The 21,290-nt window shown below is 34.8% G+C and overlaps 1 protein-coding gene and 1 pseudogene across 5 annotated transcripts in view; one reads left to right on the top strand and one right to left on the bottom strand.

The window, feature by feature from the left end:
- The window catches only part of KIF6 (kinesin family member 6), a 173,301-nt gene that overhangs the window by 47,965 nt on the left and 104,046 nt on the right, over nt 1-21,290 (bottom strand). For all 5 annotated transcript variants that reach the window (XR_007169484.2, XM_048080091.2, XM_048080089.2 and 2 more), the window contains 2 exons: nt 13,758-13,860; nt 6,997-7,052 (listed from right to left, as the gene is read on the bottom strand). Coding sequence is in view for 4 of the 5 variants with exons in the window: in XM_048080091.2 (XP_047936048.2) it covers nt 6,997-7,052; nt 13,758-13,860 (159 nt within the window). In the remaining variant the exon portion in view is untranslated. The remainder of the gene's footprint in view (nt 1-6,996; nt 7,053-13,757; nt 13,861-21,290) is intronic.
- Nucleotides 2,593-6,986, top strand: LOC136790351 (adenylosuccinate lyase pseudogene; annotated as a pseudogene).

The raw sequence follows: 21,290 nt of genomic DNA, 5'->3' as shown, positions 1-21,290 counted from the left end.
GGGATTAGAGTTCTTCAGTAATTGTTCTCCTTTCTCAAAGTAAGTAATTTATTCCAGCAAGTGAAGCAAGTGAAATACTGAAGATATACAACATAGACAACAGAGTGCTCCCTGACCACCTCTACCTGAAAACATCACTTTACCTTATTTCAGTTCTTATCTATGCAAAAAGCGGTTTTCAATTCATTTCATAAAGCAGTGTAAGGTTAAAGAAAAACCTTACATAAAATATTCTTGCTTTGCAATTAAAAGTAGATCCATTTTGCTTATCTCCATGGGGATGAAGAATGACCATAAGAAAATAACTTTTTAAAAGAGAATTTCTTGCAGGCAGTAAGATGAGACTACCATCATTACTGTCTTTTCATTTGTGCTATGGCATGTAGTAAAATTTCATCAATTATTAAAATGTGCCAAGTATGTGGAAGTAGAGGTGTTAATCAATGAAGCATTTATTTACAGAGGAAGATATCAAAAACTAAAAGTTTTGCAATGGCTAGTAATATAGCTGTGCAACTATATTTCCATTACTCTGTGTTTTGTCATTTTTTTGTATTTTTGTGCTTGTCTTAATTGCTCTTCAGATAAATTATTAATATGCTTACTGCTTGCTGCTATTGCTGCTAAAAACAGTGGATTTTTTTTCAGCTGTTTCATGTGCCATATAGAAAGAAGAGCCTGATTTTTTAACAATATACAGACTGTTAAAAGCATGTGAGGGTATCTGTCCTTGATTTTTCTTTAGAAAAGGTGTATTTACGTGTATATGACAATAAGAAACAGGCTATGGAAGAAGAAAGAGAAAATACTAGATGATCAAAGTAAGGAAATTGTGTCTGTATGAGGAAGAACTCATTTACTAAATGAACACCAAGTTTTAGGTTTATTGCTGTCCATCCCTAATTCAGAATACTGCTGTTTCCCAGAAGTTTTCAGACAGAAAACATTACATATTGCAATACAAAAATGATGAAGCAGGAATAGCAGCTGTAATCAGAGATTATAAATCTTCAAATTAAAACCTTGCCAGCAGTGGGCTCCTTTTATACCATCATTTTAATTCTCAACTCTACAACCTGACTGCTCATTTTAAATTAAAATTAAAATAAATTTTAAATTAAATTTAAATACAGTTTCTTTGTTGTATACACTAAATCTCTGCTATTGTCATGAGTAAGAAATTGCAAGTGAGATTTTTTTCTCTCTTCCATAGTATGTATACATACATACAGTCTTGCATGTAGAGAAAAAGGTGTTTATAAATGAAGGTTTTACATTATTTTGGTTCTAGTTAGGTTTTACATTTACTTTGCATTCACAGAAATAACAGTGCAAGCTATAAGACAGTGAGTTGGGATCAATATTGTCCTTGAGCACTGTTACACCTTGTCCTCACTCTACCTCAGTCCTTACTATTTCAGTGAAGATCTCAATGAACTGTGATGTAAAAGGACAATTTTTTGAATAATTTGCAAGAAAATTCGATGAAGACCCTTCAATAATATCGCTTTGCAATACAAGGACATGCCCTCATTAAAGACTGCCATTGGTTTTGGTATCCTATGATCTTGTGCACTAAAATCCAAGGTTGAAATGAGGCAGAGTAGTGCAACATCTCAGCATTCCTGTGGGTATAGCTGCATCATCAACATCATGTGCACATAATCCACCCACCTACCCTTTCTCATTCCAAGAGTGCCTGTTTCCTCACACAGTTATTACTCCCACATGACTTTGCCCTTTCTCTCTCAGCTTCAATTATAACATTAGCTGATTTCTGGACAGACTAAAAACAACAGCTGCTTTCCTTTGGGCATTAAATACCATTTAGTACACTTTTTTTCCTTAGGAAAAAACTAACCTTACTAGTGGTATAAATACTCCAAAACAGACATTTACAGGGATGAACTGGAAACGTTTACTAATCTTAAATGCTTCTAATATGTGGCACAATTTTGTGTATGAGAAACATTTGTAGTCACTAAATTCTGAATGAATGCATTGTTTTAACCTACATGGAAAACAGTGTTTTTAATGTCCCCAATTCTTCCTTGCTCTATGATCCATATAGTAGCACTTTTTGTTGTTATTTAATGATTTGCAATTTGTTCAGATGTCGACTTTTTCTCCTTACTGTCAGAACTTTCACATAATGCTTTCAGTAATGGTATAAAAACACCTTGTTGATAACTGTGTCCTAGAAATAAAACTGTTAACCCTGACAAGGGAGATGCTATATTTCCATATCACTTTATTCTCAAGTATTGTCCCATACATGCATTTTTTGGCATTTATTGCATATTGACCTCCTGAGCAGTTTGGAAAACCTACTCTCTGAAAACCATCTAATGACATCAGTAAAATTAGTTATGTTCCTCACACTTAGCTGAATCACCTCATAAATCTGTGATACCACATTACCAAGAGCTCAAACTGGATTAATGGCAGACTGTTGATGTCTGTGGTAGCCAGCTTCCAAACTGCAACAGCTAGTTGCTTCCAGACTTGTCCACAGACTGGATTCTGGTCAGTGTAAACTGTTTATATAGATTCATAGAGGTCATTGCCCTCCTGCTGGTCAAACTGGCCATCATGACAGCAAAAATCCATTCTACTATGCTGGTCGTCTTGCTGCAGAAGGGTAAATATGCATGCACTGAATCTGACCATGGTGGCAAAAACGAAGTGTTAAAACATTTTCTTTGCTGTCAGTATAAAACATAGACTGTAAGAATTACTACCCTTGCTTTCCAAAGAAGGGAAAGTGACACCATCTCAATTCCTCATCAACAGATCTCAAAAGCAGCACCGCAACAACCTGGAAAAGCTCTTCCAAACTTTCCCTTGGCTATGACTGGAACAGGCGAAACAAACAACCAGAGCCAAAAGAGATATGACTAGATGTCCCAGCAGTTTAGGAAGGTTTCTTTACAGCAAACCAGCAATACAAAAATGTTTGCAGTGACACAACATACTTTTTTCATGAGAAAATATCTTTTTTTTTTGCTTTTTATTTTCTTAGCCAGTGAAATACACATTTTAGAGTTTTTAATATTACACTAGAAAGACAAAAGTGTATTTGCATGTCAGTACTGGCCCACTGTCAATTTCTTCTCCTATGTTGGTTATAGAGTCCCCATTAGTTCCCTGACCTCTCAGTTATTTCTTTCCAGTTTTACTTATGTTGATTCAATTTTGATGATTCTGTATTTGCAATTTAAAGTTTACTCCTTGGTTACATTCCATGGTCATATGTAAACAATTCTGAATATTTCACTCAAACTGATCCAGACACATCTACATAGCCCAAATCCAGTCTTAATTTCTCTGCCTTTTGATGGTGCATTTATGCAGTATACTGATTTGGAAAAGAACTGCCCACCATCCTGCTCCTCAGTGCTTGCACCAAAGCACTTTGCTCCTTTATTTGAGCTTATGGAAATGTTGTGTGACAATGTAGTAAACTGATTCACCAAAATGAATGATTAAAATGACCTGGGTTAGAAACATTTTCCCCTTCCTTTTTTTTTTTTTTTTTTTAAGTATCACAATAGGAAAACTTTCATCCTACAAGAAAATTTACCTTCTTATTTCTAGGAGGTCATAGTGAAAAGTAAGCATGATGAAAAATCTGATACATAAATATTATTTTCCATAAAAATAATTTAAAAATCTCTACATTCTTCTATTAACATAAAAGGAAGCAGAATCCAGGAATATGTGGTATAGAAGCAAAGGCGTGTGGTAACCACGTCTCATGTTACAGTTACTTTGCTCTTAAACTGCAGCTTACATCTAGACTCTGTGTTCCTTAATCCTTTTATGTAAGCTACAACACCAGAAAAGCCTACCATGAAAATCTTATTCCAGATTACTTTTTCCAGCTCTAATGTTCTGATGTGTTTTTGAGATGCTAATGTAATTGAGAAGTGGTTGGAGTATTCTGTGTACTTTTTACTGAAAAACACTAATATTTCCAGTCAGAATGAAAGGATATTTATGACATACAAGTTACAGCCAACTACTGTCACTATCTCAGTATATAATCAGATTTCATGAAATGTGCTCTATAACCTCTGTGGTGCATAGCTTTATACTATTAAGTGTAGCTCAGAAATAACAGAAACTGATATTGATGGGATCTGTTCTTGATTGTGCACAAGGCAGCCAGGAATGCTTTAGGAAACCAAAATAACAATAAAAGTAAACGAAAGATCTAGTTGCAGGCTGCGGATGGCTCTATTCTTCCTGCCACATTTTCAGTAAAAATTTGGCAGCTTAATAGCCTTACTTAGCATCTTTAATGTTATGCATACTATGATGAACAAGACAAATGAAAGTTTTTTTCAGGCAGCTAAACTATGTTAACCAGTGTAATTGCATTTGGTAAGCTGAGTAAGCCAGAAAGTGTTGTTCTTCATGTAAAGTTTTAATTTTCAGAGAGGTGCTAATAGGCAGACTTATTTACAACTATGATCAAAAGAATGCTGGACAGGAGGAAAGAATAGCAGAATAAAAACCAGTAAGCATGTCAACCAGAGTGCTAATTTTCATATGCAGCATAACGTTACACAGAAAGAATTCAAGGAAGGACTGTATGATATGATCACTCTCAAGCCTCAAACATCGGTATTTAAAAACCATCCACAAAGTACTGCATAATCTGCAGAGATCAGCATATCCATATGGAATCTGCATGTCCTGGATGGAATTTGTTATTTATACAATAAGATTACAGTATGAACTAAATGAAAAGAATATTCTTCCATTTTACGGCCAGAATTGGAAAAATGGAGACTAATGAAATACAAGGTGTATGGAAGGTGGCTGCTAGGTTCCTATCCCCAAGCAGCGCTATCACAGCTCCTGGCACTAAGCATGATGTGTTAGTGTGTGACTACTTATTGCTGGTGTATATTTGGTGTATATTTTGTATACTTATTGCCTGCTTTCAAATGGATTTCAACTTCAGCAAGAGAAAGAAGTTTGACACCCACTGCTGACTTTGGCTCTACCTCAATCTAGGCCAAGAAATAATTTGGGCTTCCTATCATAGATGAGTAAATCCAGGAGACAGAATTAAATCAGGATAATGCAGACTTCAAGATGGAAGCAGAGGAAAAGAAAAGGTTGTATCCTGATCTAATGGTTCATGTTCACACCTTGGTACAGTGATATCCAAAAGCTACTGGCATTATTCAATTATTCACCTTGGTGATACTTCCTGTTACATGATGGATAACATTCATTGTCATCCACAGCAGGTTTAACCTGCTTTTCCAAGTTCATGAGGGGAATAAGCCAACTGACTGATGTTGCTAAGAAATAGTTTGACCAACTTGTGTCAGGTTTCCCTTGCTACCAACCTGTGCAGTTTACAACTGTGGAAAATGTGGATTTGGGAGTCACGTACAGAGCTACAGAACCCAGACCAAGCTCAATATGACTAGTGTTTTGGGGACCTAAGAGTATTACTGTCACCTAAATCAGCTTCTTGTAATTTTTTGAGAGATTACAATAAAACAGAGAAGACAGATAGACTGTGTGACTGCAATGGCAGGGTTTAAGTGAGCTTATATGGACACTGGAGAGACTTGTATTTGCAAGGTGGATATTGAAATTCTACTGGCACTGGCTAATCTTGGGACGTCCATGCACGAGGTCTGTATTGAGGTATGTTCTATCCAATCTGAAGGAGATAATTACACCTACTGAGAGAAGGCAGATTTATTAAAATGCCATACCTTGTTGAAACAACCCAATATTCAGAATGCTAGCTCAGCACCTGATGTCTGTGGTTCTAAATCCCTTCAAAATATCCTTTGTGCAGTGTTTTTTAACACACAGTGACAACATAGCTGAGGTTTTCCACATAGCTCACATAATTTGAAATAACATTTATGATAACATCTCTGAGCAGAAATTATGGTGTACCTGAAGTTTCTTGGGAGTAGAATCTGGCAGTAGCTACCCTTCATGACCATGGAGAATATAATCATGAATATGGTGAAAGTACAGAGCAATCATCAGAAGAGCCTTGAGATTTTTGTCCTTTCCCAGCAGTCAACTGCTGTTACAAGAAGTGATGACACTGGATGCTAAATTGCTTTTAAAATTAGTCCCTCACAGTCTATAACTGTAATCTTGAAGAGATTTGGTTCACCTGAACATCAGCGTACACGGACTTGGTTCAGCTGAATGTCAGCATACAGGTCAAGGACCTGATCTCCAAAGACTTCAGCGATAGACAACAAAACTGTTTCACACCGGACATAGAGCCTGGATAGCCAATTGTTAGGAAAGAGATCACAGATTGGGGATCAACAGAACTCAGAAATCACCTAGGAACATATAAAGGTCTGGTAGGAGAATTGGATAAGACCTAGCTTCAGGTTGAATATATCTTTAGGTGACTTGGCTTTGAATAATTTGAACCTGGAAGCCAAACATATGATGTTGGGGCCCTAAAACAAAATATGAAGAACCCCCCTGCCAAGCTGATGGACTCCTCAGAGTCTCTCTAATTAATCTGTATAAAGGAAGTGCAGAGGAATAATTCAACAATGAAACCTTATTGTATCAAAAGCTATATGAATTTACAGATAAAGTACAGTCCTTAATCCATTGATGACACAACTTGGAACAAAGTTTTTTGGATCATTTTATCCTACAGTGAAATTCAGGAAGTCCAATGTTAATACCTTAACTTCTCCTTTTGCTAAATTTCAGATCTCATTTCAAGTAAAGAACTGAGCTGTTTTTCACATTATTTGTAATAATTATGTTATTTGGAATAATAATGTTTGCACATTATTTGAGAAAAAACAAAATTGATACATAAAATGATTACTCTTATCATCAGTTAACAATTTATCTCTTTGGAAATATTAATAAAGAATTGATTCATTTATTTTAGAAAATAATTCTCTTTTTGTATCCTCTGAATGCTGCAATTTCATCAGCTATAGATGTAAAATGAAGCTGAAATGAACTCACTTATTTTATTTCGCACTTCATGTATTTTTTCTCCAAGGCATTTAGCTTCAGCAAACCTGTCAATGCAAGCATAATGATACAGGATTATTCAAAAGCATAACTAGTGAAACTATTTGTTCACAATAAAATACTGAATTCTTCATGACATTTTTTTTCTCTGTAAGTAGAACTGGTAGGAAACAATTTTCCATCAAAAAAGATAGTTTGGTCTAAAAGAAACAATTCCGAAAGCAACAAATAGGTTTATAAGACAGACTAAATAAATTTGTAGCTATAAATTTTAAAAAATGTTATTTCAATTCTAAGAATTGGATTCTCTTATATACTCATATTAGGCTATGATATTAATTTTAATATGCTAAATTACTTGCAATGTATTAACATACAGCTATATAAATATAGAAAGAGAAAAAATCCAAAGTAAAAACAAAATTAGAACATTTGCTCACCAGGAAATTTCAGATTTAAGCATGTAATTTACACATTGCTGATAATCACTGTTTGTGATGTGTGAACACGTATGCCCCTGTCACCAAACCTCTCAACAGAAAAATAACAAAGTGTGACAAAACTAAATTATTCTGATCTTCTACAGCTAGTCCTTATGTGAATGCAGCTATTCAAATTATATCCACAAAATCAATTAATCAGGCTTTGGAAAGTCCCTTTTTGTAGTATTCAAGTAACTGGACCTCGAAACAAAACTGGAAATGTGAAGTTTCCCTTGATGTATTTCATGGTAGAGGAATGTAATCATTGTAAATAAAGGACAGATACAGACTAACTTGTGTGTTTTCCTTTGAGAAAATTACTAATTGCCTTTTGTAATTCACAAGATTTGTTTTACTTAATATGCCACATTTTTATCATCCTAGCATAAAGTGAGGCCTTCCATCTTGGGGTAGTGTTTTGACAGGAAAAATTAACTCAGTCATTTCTTGAAGGAGAGACCCAGGGGAGCTCAGCATGTTGCAGGACGTGTTGCTCGTGACTCAGTAGGTGGTTCTCCTCTCAGAATGTTTACAGCACTAATCTACTCACATATTTCTTGAGTGTGCTGTAAAAGAAAATCACCTGTGGCAATCAAATATCACTTGTCCCTTTCTACAAAGGTAGTGATATTAACTCTGGTGGCCTAGATGAGTCTAGTGCTGGTAATTATATTTCTCCTGCAAATATCCATTTTTAGTTTTAAGTCCCCAACTACTGCTGAAAATTACTTTTATATGCCTTTTCACTGTATTTTTTTCTGCCATAACTGGTTGAATTTAAGTAGCAAATTATTCATAGTAAGAAATGTTCATCTGAGATTGTACTTGATAAGAGGTAATGCAACGATCACTTTTTACAACCTTACATTCCCAAAACACCAAATAACATCAGTGAAAGAATCTTCAAAGCATTCTTGAGTGCAAAGTATTATTACAGAAATTTTTAAAAAGGGCAAACTGAGATACAGCGAGATTAAGTGACTTGAAGAATGTCAAAAATTGCATTCCCATGCAAAATATTTTGAATCACAGCACAGACATCTATCCGAAATTGTTAAGACTGGAATAATATAAACCATGTACACCCAGGCAAAGTATCTTGCCCATCTGCATGCTGGGTGATACTGCAAGCTCTTGGGGAGACAATGTTTCTTATATTTGGACAATACTGACTATAATTGCATCCTAGTCCATGACTAGGATGTTTTAAGATGTTAGTTATGAAAATAAGTAATCATTTCACAGCCAAAAATGTCATTTTATAAAAATTGACTACAGTGCTTAAAAATTTCCAGTAGGTATGTGTATAAACCAATTTACTGATAACTTCCTGATTATATCCAAATCAGCAAATCTTCATGTGGTATGCAAAATATTCTAATGATCAGAATTTTCTTTTTTAGCTTGCAACATGATGTTGCAGTGATGCTCACTTCAGTGTTATTAAGTATTCTGCTCACTGTATGTCTTGCTCCTTAGTAAATGTGTGATATCTAGGTATTTCATTAAAAAGCAGCTGCCTACCAAGCAGAATGAATGCATTTTTATCCTCTACATTCCCTATAGCCTGCTAGAACTTGAGGTTTTATCCTTTTATCATTTTTTTTTCCTCCTATCAGTTTTCTGATATTTTATAGCAGTTGTTGACATCATTACTACGCTTATTTAACTCAGTACTATATAAAGCTGTTTAGGAAAAATGGCATCTAGATCAGGCATTCAAATGCCAAATGGATTTTGCTGTAAGAATCATGACAATCAATTCAATGTACAATGGCGATGTCTGAACCGAGGTTTGTTCAAGGAAGTATCCATTGTAATAGTTTAAAGTGTAGAAGAATGATTTGCTGCATTGTGACCTTTGTTGTAAGCCATTAGGCTTGACATGAAATTCTGAATTGTTATTTCAATGTGTGTGAATGGACCCTTGCTGAATGTGGAGGAAAATTGTAATACTTAATAGTTGAGTCTTCAGCTAATTTGGATGAGTGTTGGTCTAGCCAAAGTAACCCAGGAAATCCGCAAACTGTATTTTTGTCTAACTCAAATAGTGGCAAAACTTAGTCAAGAAATATAACTTTCACCTGGGAAGGCGGGGCTTGGAAAACTGCCCATTCTCAATTAGTCCATTTCCCTGTAAAACTGGAAAGAGATGGAATTTCATGTGACCGCATTCAGAACTGCTCATGAACACTTGTTTTCAAGGCTGAAATCAACATGGCTAAATAGCTCCAGCTGGCATGTTCCTCAGCACTTACTATATCTCGCATAAGGAAGGCAGAAGCCTTCAAAGCATCTGTGAGAATGTTATATAATCCTTTCCCACTTAAAACTTGTTTTGACATAAAACACCAAAGCAGGTATGGAAGATTGTGTGAAGATCTAATGGGAACACTCCAAAGTACCTCTTTCTTTCCTCCATATCCCATAGACCAAATACTAAGCTCATCAATTACTTAGAAATTATTGAGGCAAAAGTCCTGTGGACTCTGATTCATGTTCAATGATAGATTTAGCTGGACAAGTTGAAGCCAGATGTCTACCCAGACCTTATTCATAGCTTGCTGCCTTCAAAATAGGAATAGCTGAATGAGTCATGCATCTGTTTCTCAAACACCACAGTTTATAAGCTAGCACTATAACCTAAACTAAAATTTGGCATTCATTTATAACAGACCAAGAAATTCCATCTCTGACTATGAATCATAGTCAAACAAAATAAACAAGATAAACACATAAGATTTGATTCTAATATTGGAAGAAAAAAGGCTACTTTTGATACTGCTCTAATATAAAGTCTGGCATAAAGCTGATATCAGCATGAACAGTGATGAGTGATTGATTATATTCTTATCTCCAAAGAGTCCATGAGCGTCCTCCATGACCGGAGACTGCTCTGTAGGAAGGCTGAAACACGGCTTCTAGTATCTACGAGGTGAAATATTCTGGTATGAAAACGCCAGAATGAATTTGGACACTAACTGTTGTGGAACAAGAATTTTGCCAAGATTTAACTCTTTGAACATAAATATCAGTAACAAAAAATTTAACACTTTGAAAAACAAGTATCTACCTCATAATGTAAAACAAGACAAATTCAGAGGCTATCAAATGGGAGAATGAGGATATTTAGTGAAATACACAAACATTCACTCATTTCTAATTAGAAGTTATGAGTGACCTAAGTGAAACTCATCCTTTCCATGAAACTCATCCATAGCTACTTAAAAACCAAGTTAGCTGCTAACTATCTGAGACACAGAAAGCAGGAAAAGAAGAAAGTGGAAAAAAAGTAATAGAGAACAACAAAATGGAAACTAGATTTACATCACATCTGTAAGCTCAGTAGAATTTTACTTCTGGAAATACTGACTAGGATGGGATTTACAAGGCTTAGTGCAGTATACAATATTGCAGTGGAGTGGCTTAGCTGGGAAGATTTCTTGCTAGTATATTTCACCAGAAAAACACATTTTTCTCCACCTTAGAAAAATAATGCTAAGAGAACACTGTTGTATTGAGGAACAGGACATTACTAAGTTCTCTGGAAATCAAGTATAGGATGTCCAAATTCCAGAAGTCTGATTCTGTCTGGGCATAAACACAGATTCTTAAGCAGGGCTGCAGTTACTGTTGTACAGAAGAAAAATGAGAAAGAGTTGTTTTTTATTAACTGCAAGCTAAGCTGTAAAAGATCACCTTTTCTATTTTACAAAGCCAATTTCTTAGTACTTCCCATAGGTAACTCTACTAATGGGATAGCCTGAATCTATTGTCTTTCACTCAGACCATAAGTCAGTAAATGAGCTTCAGAGAGAAATTATCCTTAACTAAATAAGCTTCCCTGTTTTTTATTTTTTATTTTTTTTTTTAATCCAGGGATGGTACTGAGTTACAATACTGAGTTACATCCGCTGTAAAGATCTCTGAAGTGGTAGATGAAAAGTTTTATGTTTGAAACAGTATTTCTTTTATCCTTTTTTTTTTTTTTTTTTTTAAGACAAAGCAAATATTTTCAGTATTTGATTCAATCAGTTGATTACATTTGATTATTTATACACAGGCAGTTACAGAAAAAAAAAATTGTATATTTACAAATATGTATATTGAAAGAATCACAGAATGGGTGAGGTTGGAATTGACCTCTGGAGGTTATCTGGTCCAACCCCCTACTCAAATAAAGCCACCTAAGAGCAGGTTACCTAGGACCATGTCCAGGAGGCTTTTAAAGATCTCCAAGGAGGGAGACTCCATAATTCATATAGATTCACATCCATGTGAATAATTTCACAGCCCAAGCAACAGCTGTGACCCTCACAGTCAAACTTTCAACTAGGCTCACTGAAGTTCACCATTCAATTAATACAAGAATGGTATAATTAGAAAGCCAAGAGAATCTACCCAAAATACCCAAAGGAAAGAAATATGACAGCTAAAAATAAGTAAGTTGTGAACCAAATACTGCCTGTGGTATGACAGAAGTGGTTATGTAACTGTACACAAAAATATTAACATGAGAGGGCTACATGTAAAGGGAAGTTATGGTAACCTTTAAACATGCGGTGTCCACACACTTCTTCCTGTGCAATTTGAACACTGGCTGGGTAACTGAGTTTTAGTGCAACTGGTGGCTCAGAGACTGCATTCCAAATTACAGACTGGACTTGATACAAATCCAGTTTAATGAACTCAGTAAACTTGGAGCTACAGGCATCTTTACTAAAATCCACTGAAAATGGCAGGGGAAAATTGTCTTGCTCTGAGGTATGAACATTCACAGCACCGATTTCAGCAATCAGCTGCTGCATATTATAGAGGGGCTCTCCAAGGCATGAGTCTGAATCAATTTGTCCTTCAGGGAAAGTAAATCTGGTGTCAGTTTGTGGGTTCTGCCCATCTCTATTACATGTTCTGAAACCAGAAGGAAATACTGGTTTGCTTCATAGTAATAACTATCAGAGAAAATATGGCAAAATTGTTCAACTAGAGGAAATTCTGGACATGGCTCCGAAGTGCTGTGCTCCCATGATCACACTGTAACCATGAAGTGTTCTCTCAATAGACAGCAATGTCAGAAATGACTGCAGTGCAAGTTACACGTGGCATCATCTGATCTATTGATCAGAAGAAAGACATTATTAAATATCCAGTTTACGTGGATAAAACTTTATGTACTTCTAATGTCTCGGCAATTTGTGTCCCTGTGGCTACAAGTCACAGACCTGGGTGGAAAATGAACCAGTTCACAAAAGTGGTAAATAGCAAGATCTTGAATAAACCATAGAGACACGGAGCAGATAATTTCTTGCCTGAATTTCACTGAAGTAAATATGTATAAAATTCACTGACCCTGAAAACAACACCTTTAATGCCTGTTAAGTAGGAGAATTGTTCTATTAACAAAGCAGAAAAAAGCAGACAAAACATGGAGAAGGAAGAGATCCCAGGAGAAAAAAAAAAAAAAAGAAAAGAAAAAAGGGTTAAGGGGAATATTAGAAGGGTACCTTTGAGAGATCTGCTTTTGACATATCTGATCTAAAAACATTATACTTCTCTTACAGTACAAAGAGGGTTAACACTTGTAAAACTGACAGTGAAAACTACTTTTCTACAATCAACATGATAAAGTCTTGGTGGTTTAATTTTTGAGATGCTTAAAGTCCACTTTATTAAAATTCATGTTTTTAATATTTCACCATTCTCATCATCTTCACCAGAAGATTTTGAAGTGCTTTGCTAGCATTAACAATAAATGTGGAGGGAGAAAGTATTATTTCTGTTTTAGAGTGCAATACTGGAAGAGAGAAGCTAAAGTCACTTGGCAAAAAGATAGGAGCAAGACAAAAGCATCTGTTAAACATCTCCAATTTACTGTCCAATTTGGTGCTGAAGCCAGTAAAGCATTTTTGACAATGGAAATTACAGTAATCAGTTTAGTCACATGAATCTAACTTCCTCTAGATAATTCCTGATTGTGAATGCCATTTACCACATTGCTTTAATAGGGCTATGAAGATAAGATGAATAAAGCCTGTGGAAAGATGCACTGAGATCGCTCATGCCATTTTCATATTCTGTTCAGACTTTCCCTCCATCACCTCTTAGTGCCTTCCAAATATGAAATATCCCCTGTAAGAAAAGGCCAAGTTTCTATACCAACACCTTAACAGAAGCCTAGAATGTTTAGTGTAAAACTACATGTTCCTATCCAGGCTCATAATGAACTCTCAGATGTCTGTCTCCAGCTGTACTGTCGTGACACTCACTCACCTCTGTTTTAGAAGCTGTTTGTTGTCCTCAATGGTTATACTGTCAGCATGGTCCCACTTGAAAACTTCAAAAGCCTCTTGACATCCAAGGGACATCTTTCCTCCTGCCCCAAGAAAAAAAAAAAAAAGGAACTATTTCAAAATAAACAAGAGACAGACATTTCATGTTTATTTAACTCCTTTTTAGACAAATAGAGCAAATCAGCCCAAGGGTCTTAAAAAAAACACAATAGACTATGCTCCGTAGTCCACCAACAGGAAAGCATATTTGACAAAAGATCTCTTACATGACAAATTAATTTGTTTTCACTTAATTTCTCTAAAGCCTGAATATTAGTGTTGTATAATTTCTCAAGACAACTTACATTTTTCATAAATAAAACCAAAATGTGAATTTTGTAAGTATGTGAAATATTCTTAAGTATAAGAATATGAGGTATTTTCACAATAGCAAGCTGCACTTTGCTTCTGTATTTCTTTTATTCTTCTACCATATTTGCCCCAAGACATGACTTGAATATTTTCAGTGCTCTAAGAAGAAAAAACATTGGGCTTCTTTTAATTACTGTTTCATGCCTCTCAGTGAACGTCACCTCTTTTTAGTGAATCAGATATTCAGATATTGTACCTACAAAAATGGCTGGTTCTTGCCTTTTAGACTTTCAGCTTGGTATATGTTTTCTTTTGTGCACCAAAAGTTCAAGACCTATTTGCCTGTTTTTTTTTTTTTCAGGATTACTCCAGAAAAGCATGATAGTCTGTATTATTTACCAGTTATCACTGCTGAATGATCTACAGATACAAGAAATCACGTATCTGTATTATTATTAACAAAAAAATTCAAAGGCTACTCACAAGTATGCCTTCCTGCTTCAGAGCTATCAAGAGCCCAACATCCATTGTGTAAACTTTCCTGGGATTTTGCTTTGCAAGAGTTTTCTATATGGTTTGTGCCAATGGACCAATGTTACCAATAACATGTAATGTTTGCAAATTATTTTCCTGGTTACCTACTTTGCAATTTTTGTGTAAGCAGGGATGACATGTATTAACAAAGCATACATAAACTGATGTTGGGCTATGCAATACTAGCTTGCTACACCTTGTTGGAGTCCAGCTGAGTTCGCATGAAAAAAACTGCATTGTATAGTCACTCCAGAATATATTCTGCTGCCCCTCATTGTACTTTTCCTGTAAGATACTGTTTACAGTGAAGGCTGGTAACACAGACTAGCAGTTAGGGTTCAATAATCAGTAAAAGTTTTAAAAACTCTTTATTCAAAATATAGCAGAAAAAATTGTCCTCTGTTTCAGTCAAAAGAATCAACACATCTGTTACTAATTTAAAAATTTTGAGTTGAAAATAGAACCACCAGGAATGTTTGAATGGCAAAGCATGCAGAAACGCTCCACCCTTTTTGAATAAGAAAATCAAAGAAAGATACAGTGCAGTTTTGCTGCTGTGTGATCCAAAAGAGCAAGAGGATTTAGGAAAATATATTTTTCTGTGATAATGACCTGAGAAGATAATGTTCATGTTTTATGCTTGCCTTGAAGAAAAATAAGTCAGCTTTGGAAGCAGAATTTTATAGTACATACACCCCATCACTAACACTGATTTTAATATGCAGCCTGAGCTGACCCTCTAGAATTATTATTTTTTTTTCCAGAAAAAGTTTGTATTAAGTGCAGAAAGTCATAATGAAATTCACAGCTGAGCTTAAAATAAACAGCGAAACAACCTTATTCATACGTAATACTGCAATGTAAAGTATTTAACCCTTCTGACAATGCTTTGCCTTTAAGTAAGAATTGGAATTAAGTTTGGAAAACAAAAACTTTTATGGTGCTTACAGCTTCTTCCAGGCAGAAATGCATTAACTAAAATTAAAGGTAATCTGATAACAGTTTTCCCCTATTACATTAAGCGGCAGCAGAACTGAACAGGTACAGTTTAACAAAGCAATCAAAAATAGATCTCCAGAATTCTTGGGAAGGGCAAATTTTCCAGTGTATACAGTCTATTTTAAGAAAATACTGAAGTATATGGAACAGCAAACAATCACATTCTGAAAATGGTATCTCAGGAAAGGAGCTTAAAAAGAACCATTAAGTTTTTATCTCAGCATAATACGAGCATAAAACAGCTACAGAACAAATGCTGCAGCCTGTGGATAATGATGGAGACATTTAGGATGATAATAAGGGAATATAGTAATGTTAATAGTAAAAGACTGCAAGAAACATTGGAAGCTTGATGGAGTGGTGGTGTTTTCATCCTGCTCAGTAAAGATTATTCCTTCTGCATGCTTAATGTATTTTCAATCATGCTGTTTACATTTCCTTAAGTGACCTATAATTTCATAAAGTAATGTTGTCTTCTTTCAGATGGCCTCCAAGTGCAAACATGTACTAAAATTATTGGCATGCTGTCTCTCCTAAGCCTAATTCAAAACAAATAAGCTACTTTTTTTTTTTTTTTAAACAAGGCTCTGTTGACTTAAGTTTTTCTCTAGCTGTAAACTGATATATATTTATAACACTATATGTAATAATGATATGAATAAAAGCAGAATTGAGAGAAGAAAACATTGATGATAGCACATTGTTGGCAAGGTTCTCAAACAGTTCAGCTAAAACTATTAGTCTCATAGAAAACATTTTCATTTGCTCTTACGGGCCAAATAATTTCTCCTCTCCTTTAACACTGTAGCATAGTGTTACAAAATAAATGTTTGAAAATTCTTATCTAAGGAAGAATCATCATATCCTACAGGGAGAGAACCAGGAAACACATGTCATCAAGTCATTACAATGTGAACTGGAATAATCATTATCATTAAAATAATTCAGACAATCAGAAAAAAAACTTTTTTTCTTCACATTCATGAAATCCCAGTTGGCAGGGTTGCATTAAAAAGTGATATATTTTGCATTTTTTTATTTTTTACACTTTACTGTCAAATTGTGTAAATTTGCTTTAATGTTCAAACACTCAAAAATGTGAAATCTACAGCAAACTCATCATTCACTGCAAATTAAGGAGTACAAATTTGGAGAAAATTCATATTTGATCCACATCCTGAATTTGAACGTTTAAGAATGTTCTCATTAAAGGTTTAATTTCAGTCTGTACTCCTATTCAGTGTACTACCCCAAACTGTATATTAAACAAAACACTTCATTGCAAGGGGTTTCTCCTGGAAAACGTGCAAATTACAGTTGTCCCACTGACCCTGGTAAGTCAGAGAGCAGAATCACAATGACTGCTTACAAGCACTGACCTAGAGCAACAAGAGCTGAAATTACCAAGAAATAGAAAGCATATTGTAGTATTCATTAATGGGCTAAACACTTGAAATTAGTAATAATTCAAAACTGAGCAGAAATGTAATAATTTTGGAGGTGACATAAAAAGATCAAAGGGATTCCAAGACTCAGTCATACACCTATGGCAGTTATAAGCCTACATATCACCAAAGACCCTGGCAAACGTTATGCACCTTCTTCTATCACTAGGGTAATTTATTTTACACTGTTACATATACAAATGCTATTTACAGCCATCCTAAACAACACTCAAAGCCTCTCAAACTCTAAATGGGAAAATAAGTAAAAGGAACATGTAGGGTATAGTGCGGCACAAATGCTCAAATGCCAGGAGAGAAATTATCCCAATTTATAAGTACTGGACTATTTTTAAAGACTTTATTTTAGTGATTTTTTCATTAAGCTTTCAAGAGTACCCTATCTAGAAGTCGCACTTCGAGAGTGCTAGTCTAGACACCTTTTCTTTTTGGTTTGTTTGTTGGAAAATATCTTATTGCTTAAAGGGAGAAGAACTCCATAAAATTTAGTGCATAAAACCCACAGAAAATATTTATATCACTCTTTAGTTAAGTCTGGAAAAATGTATCACACTAGTATGAAATTGGTATCTTCTGTGATAGAAGATACCTTATCTGTCAGAAAGCAGAATCACAGTATCCCCTCACAACCCCAACTTGTAGCCAGATTTTGGTCCTGGTATGAGAGTTTCAAGGGAATTGTAGTGGCCCTTATGGCACAGGCTGTCAGTTTAACCTGCAAAAAGAATTAGAAACAACTCTCCAGGAGAGAAGAATCAAAGCTGCAATTTAAGCTGTTCCGAGGGAGGAACATTAAGACTGTGTTAACAAAAGCAAACTCTTAGGAATAGCTGTTCTGACTCTTCACAGACCATGTATTCTGATGAGAAAGGCATCTGTCCACTTTTCTGCCCACATATCTGTTTTGTAAAAACTACTCTTTCACAGTAGAAGACTTCGTCTTTTCATCCTTACCAAGTATTCTGTCTGCCAATACTTGCCAACTCTTTCACTGAAATCAAGAAGAGCAAGATGTCCACTTGGCTTAAAGAAAGCTCTCATTTGAGAGCTTGTCTTGTCTGAAGAATTTCAGGATGGTGGCTATTGTGAATTGTGACTCTTAATTTTTATGAAGAACATTCCAATGGTCAACCTGTTCTTGCTGTTATCTGTTTCCACTTTAAATCAAGTATGAACAAAGGAATTGTGGGCACTTTCAAATGAAACTAAAGACAAATTTAAATCTTTATATTAGAACTAAGGTCTTTGCATGTAAGCAAACTAAGTGTTTGCATGTAAGTGTATTTCACTACATCTTTATCAGGATCCCTCAAGATATCATGGCCAGCTGTTCAGAAAGGAAAAAAGTAGCTGTAACAGAGTTTGGAAATAATGAATCAACAGAAAATAAATACTGAAATATTGGAAAATAAACCCTAAGACAATATACAACAAATACTTTCCTGTTGTAAAGCTCAGCTAAATTCATCATGATGAGCATGTGCATTACATATGACTACCTTCATCAGACTGTACTTCAGAAATGGGAAAGACATAAAACAGGGTTGTTCATGGTACCCCTGCAGTGTTGAACATCAAAATATAGTCTTTGGGGAATTTAAAGCCTCAAAGGAAAAAAAATACTCACACTCAATGAATTAAATAAGACCACACCATAATTTAATTTCTCTGGCTCAGGAGTTTCTTTTGTTCATTTACAGGGAAGAAGAGGGTAAAATGAACAGTTTTTTGAATTTGACTATATTTACTGTGATAGTGCACATTGCTCCAGAAGGTCAGAGTGCACTGCACAAGTGAAAATATTCACTGTGCAATTAACTCACTGCAGCTTGAGTTAATTGGTGTGGAGGTCATTTACTTAGGCATCATTTTATCAACATAAAGATAACTGATGGATAATAGACAAACTATTCTGTATATGTTGAAATGTTTGTTAGTCAGCAGTTCACCGCTAAATGAGACAATGCAAATGCGTAACAGCAAAAAAAAAAAAATAAAGAAAATCTTGTACAGAACTATGGGGACACAAAACAAAGACAAGTACAATTACAAGTACTGCAATAAATACCGTTAGAGGATATATGATCACTAAAACTGGGATTTATTTAAGATAATCAAAATAAAAGTTACATAGAATGCCAATTTTGTAAAAATCAATTTTTAAAAGGTTTATGTATTAATAAATACTATAAGACTAGTAAGGTAAATATCAAAATGCATATCAAAAATAAAGGTTAAATTAAGTATAAACTTAATTTAAAATAAGATAAAATTGATTATTTTGCAGTTCACCAAGATCATAGAAAACCACCACCAACAAAACTCCAAATAACATACGATAGCTGGATCTAATCGTGTTCTTTTTTTCATTTTTATTTTAAGAAATATCAGGAAAAACAAAGGTAAGAAAAATATTTTTCATATTAACCCACTGTATTATTTAATAGGTCGACTTTTGCAACAAAAGCCACTTGATCTTAAATGGCAAATGACGGCCAGAAATCCAGTTTCAGACTCCTTATTGACATGTGGTAAATTTGATACCAGATTGAACTTTAGAGTAATCTCAATGCAAAAGGATTGAAACTATTGAAATCTTTTTCGTTTTCCTTGTCAGAAAAATAAGCATACAAGTTTGCCTTCCTTGTCAAATGCTGCAAAGCACAATGCTATTGAGAATTACAGGATAAAGGAAAACTGTTAATAACAATAAATTGTCATCACCTTCACATGACAGAACACATTTTTTTTCTAGGATGTCTTATTCTCAGTTAACAAGACCATTTTGCACTGATTCTATTTCTGTTACAAGCTCTAATAATTTCTCAGATAACATGGCATGGATTCAACATCCTGTAGAATATCTGCACCAACATTAAGGATTCATGACGTGCCTACTTTATGTTATTTAGTCATGCTTTTGTTTGTTCTTTAAAGAGCCAACAGCCAGCAGTTACCAGATTCAAAGTTGGGGCAGAGTTCTGTCAGGGTGCAGACACTGAAAAACAGAGGCTACTTAGGATGAAGAAAATGTTTGCAGATATCAGCAATGAGGAACAAAGTAGTGTATCTTTTGATAATAACAAACTTTTCTCATGTTCTGATATCAACACTACTACAGAAATATTTTTCATTTTCAAACATTTTTTTTTTTTGGTGATGGCTTGCATGTTTCAAAGAGGAAAAAAATAGCTATTTTTTTCAGCTACAATTTACAATCATTTTCTTCTTTCAAGCTGCCTGTGAGGTCATATCTGATTTTATAATACATACACACATTGGAAATCCTTAATTAGTAGGTACAAAGAGAGGAGAAATGAAGCGTGGTAGGCTTGGCAGAAGCTCAGGGAATGGATACAAAGGAAAATAAGAAGTCAAACCCACAAGAACTTTAGGAGACCCACCCAATGGTGCTGCCACATCTAAATAAATAAGATTCATTTTTGTCTATGCTGGAATTACAAATCTCAGGTAAATTCTGATAAAAAAGGACATATATCTTATACTACTTTGCTCAGTTTACATTAAAAACAGCACATTATAAATAGAATGTGCTTTTCCCTCTCTTTGTAGGAGTCTAAATCTGCTCCCTTCAACAGTTGGAGTTGCAAAAATTTCACTAAAATAAGACAGGGCCAATATGTTAGTCCATTGTTTTAGGATATTGTGATTCTAATCTCTGATTTTGGTTGCATGTACTTTTTTATTTACAGTTGTGCCACAATGTTCTCTTTGAATTCTTTTGAAAGTCTTAGTAAGGTAAATCCATTTTTTCCAAGACTCTATCTTGCACCTTCATATAATTTATTGCAACTCAACTGGAATATTAGTTACTGTACCACTTGCATTTATGCATGTAAATAATTCAGATGTTTAATTATGTTGGTGTCTGGAAGCTGTAATTAAAAAAAGAAGACCATTAACTTCTAATCTTTAGCGATTAACAGGCTTAAGAAAGAGAAAATATTTCCATCTAATAATTCATTGGATTAATGCAGATTAATATAATGCAGGATTGAACAGAACACCTATCTAAGATCATTTCTTAATCAGCCAAGAAACATGGTGTTTGGAAAAAATAACTTTCTGTCTACTTCTATGGCAAAAGACCAAAGTATAGAATTTAAGAGGCATTGCAATATATAAAAGGCAAGAGAAGGAGGAAT

This window comes from Anser cygnoides, chromosome 3 (assembly GCF_040182565.1).
Source record: "Anser cygnoides isolate HZ-2024a breed goose chromosome 3, Taihu_goose_T2T_genome, whole genome shotgun sequence".
NCBI lineage: Eukaryota > Metazoa > Chordata > Aves > Anseriformes > Anatidae > Anser > Anser cygnoides.
This window is presented reverse-complemented; position numbering and strand designations above follow the sequence as displayed.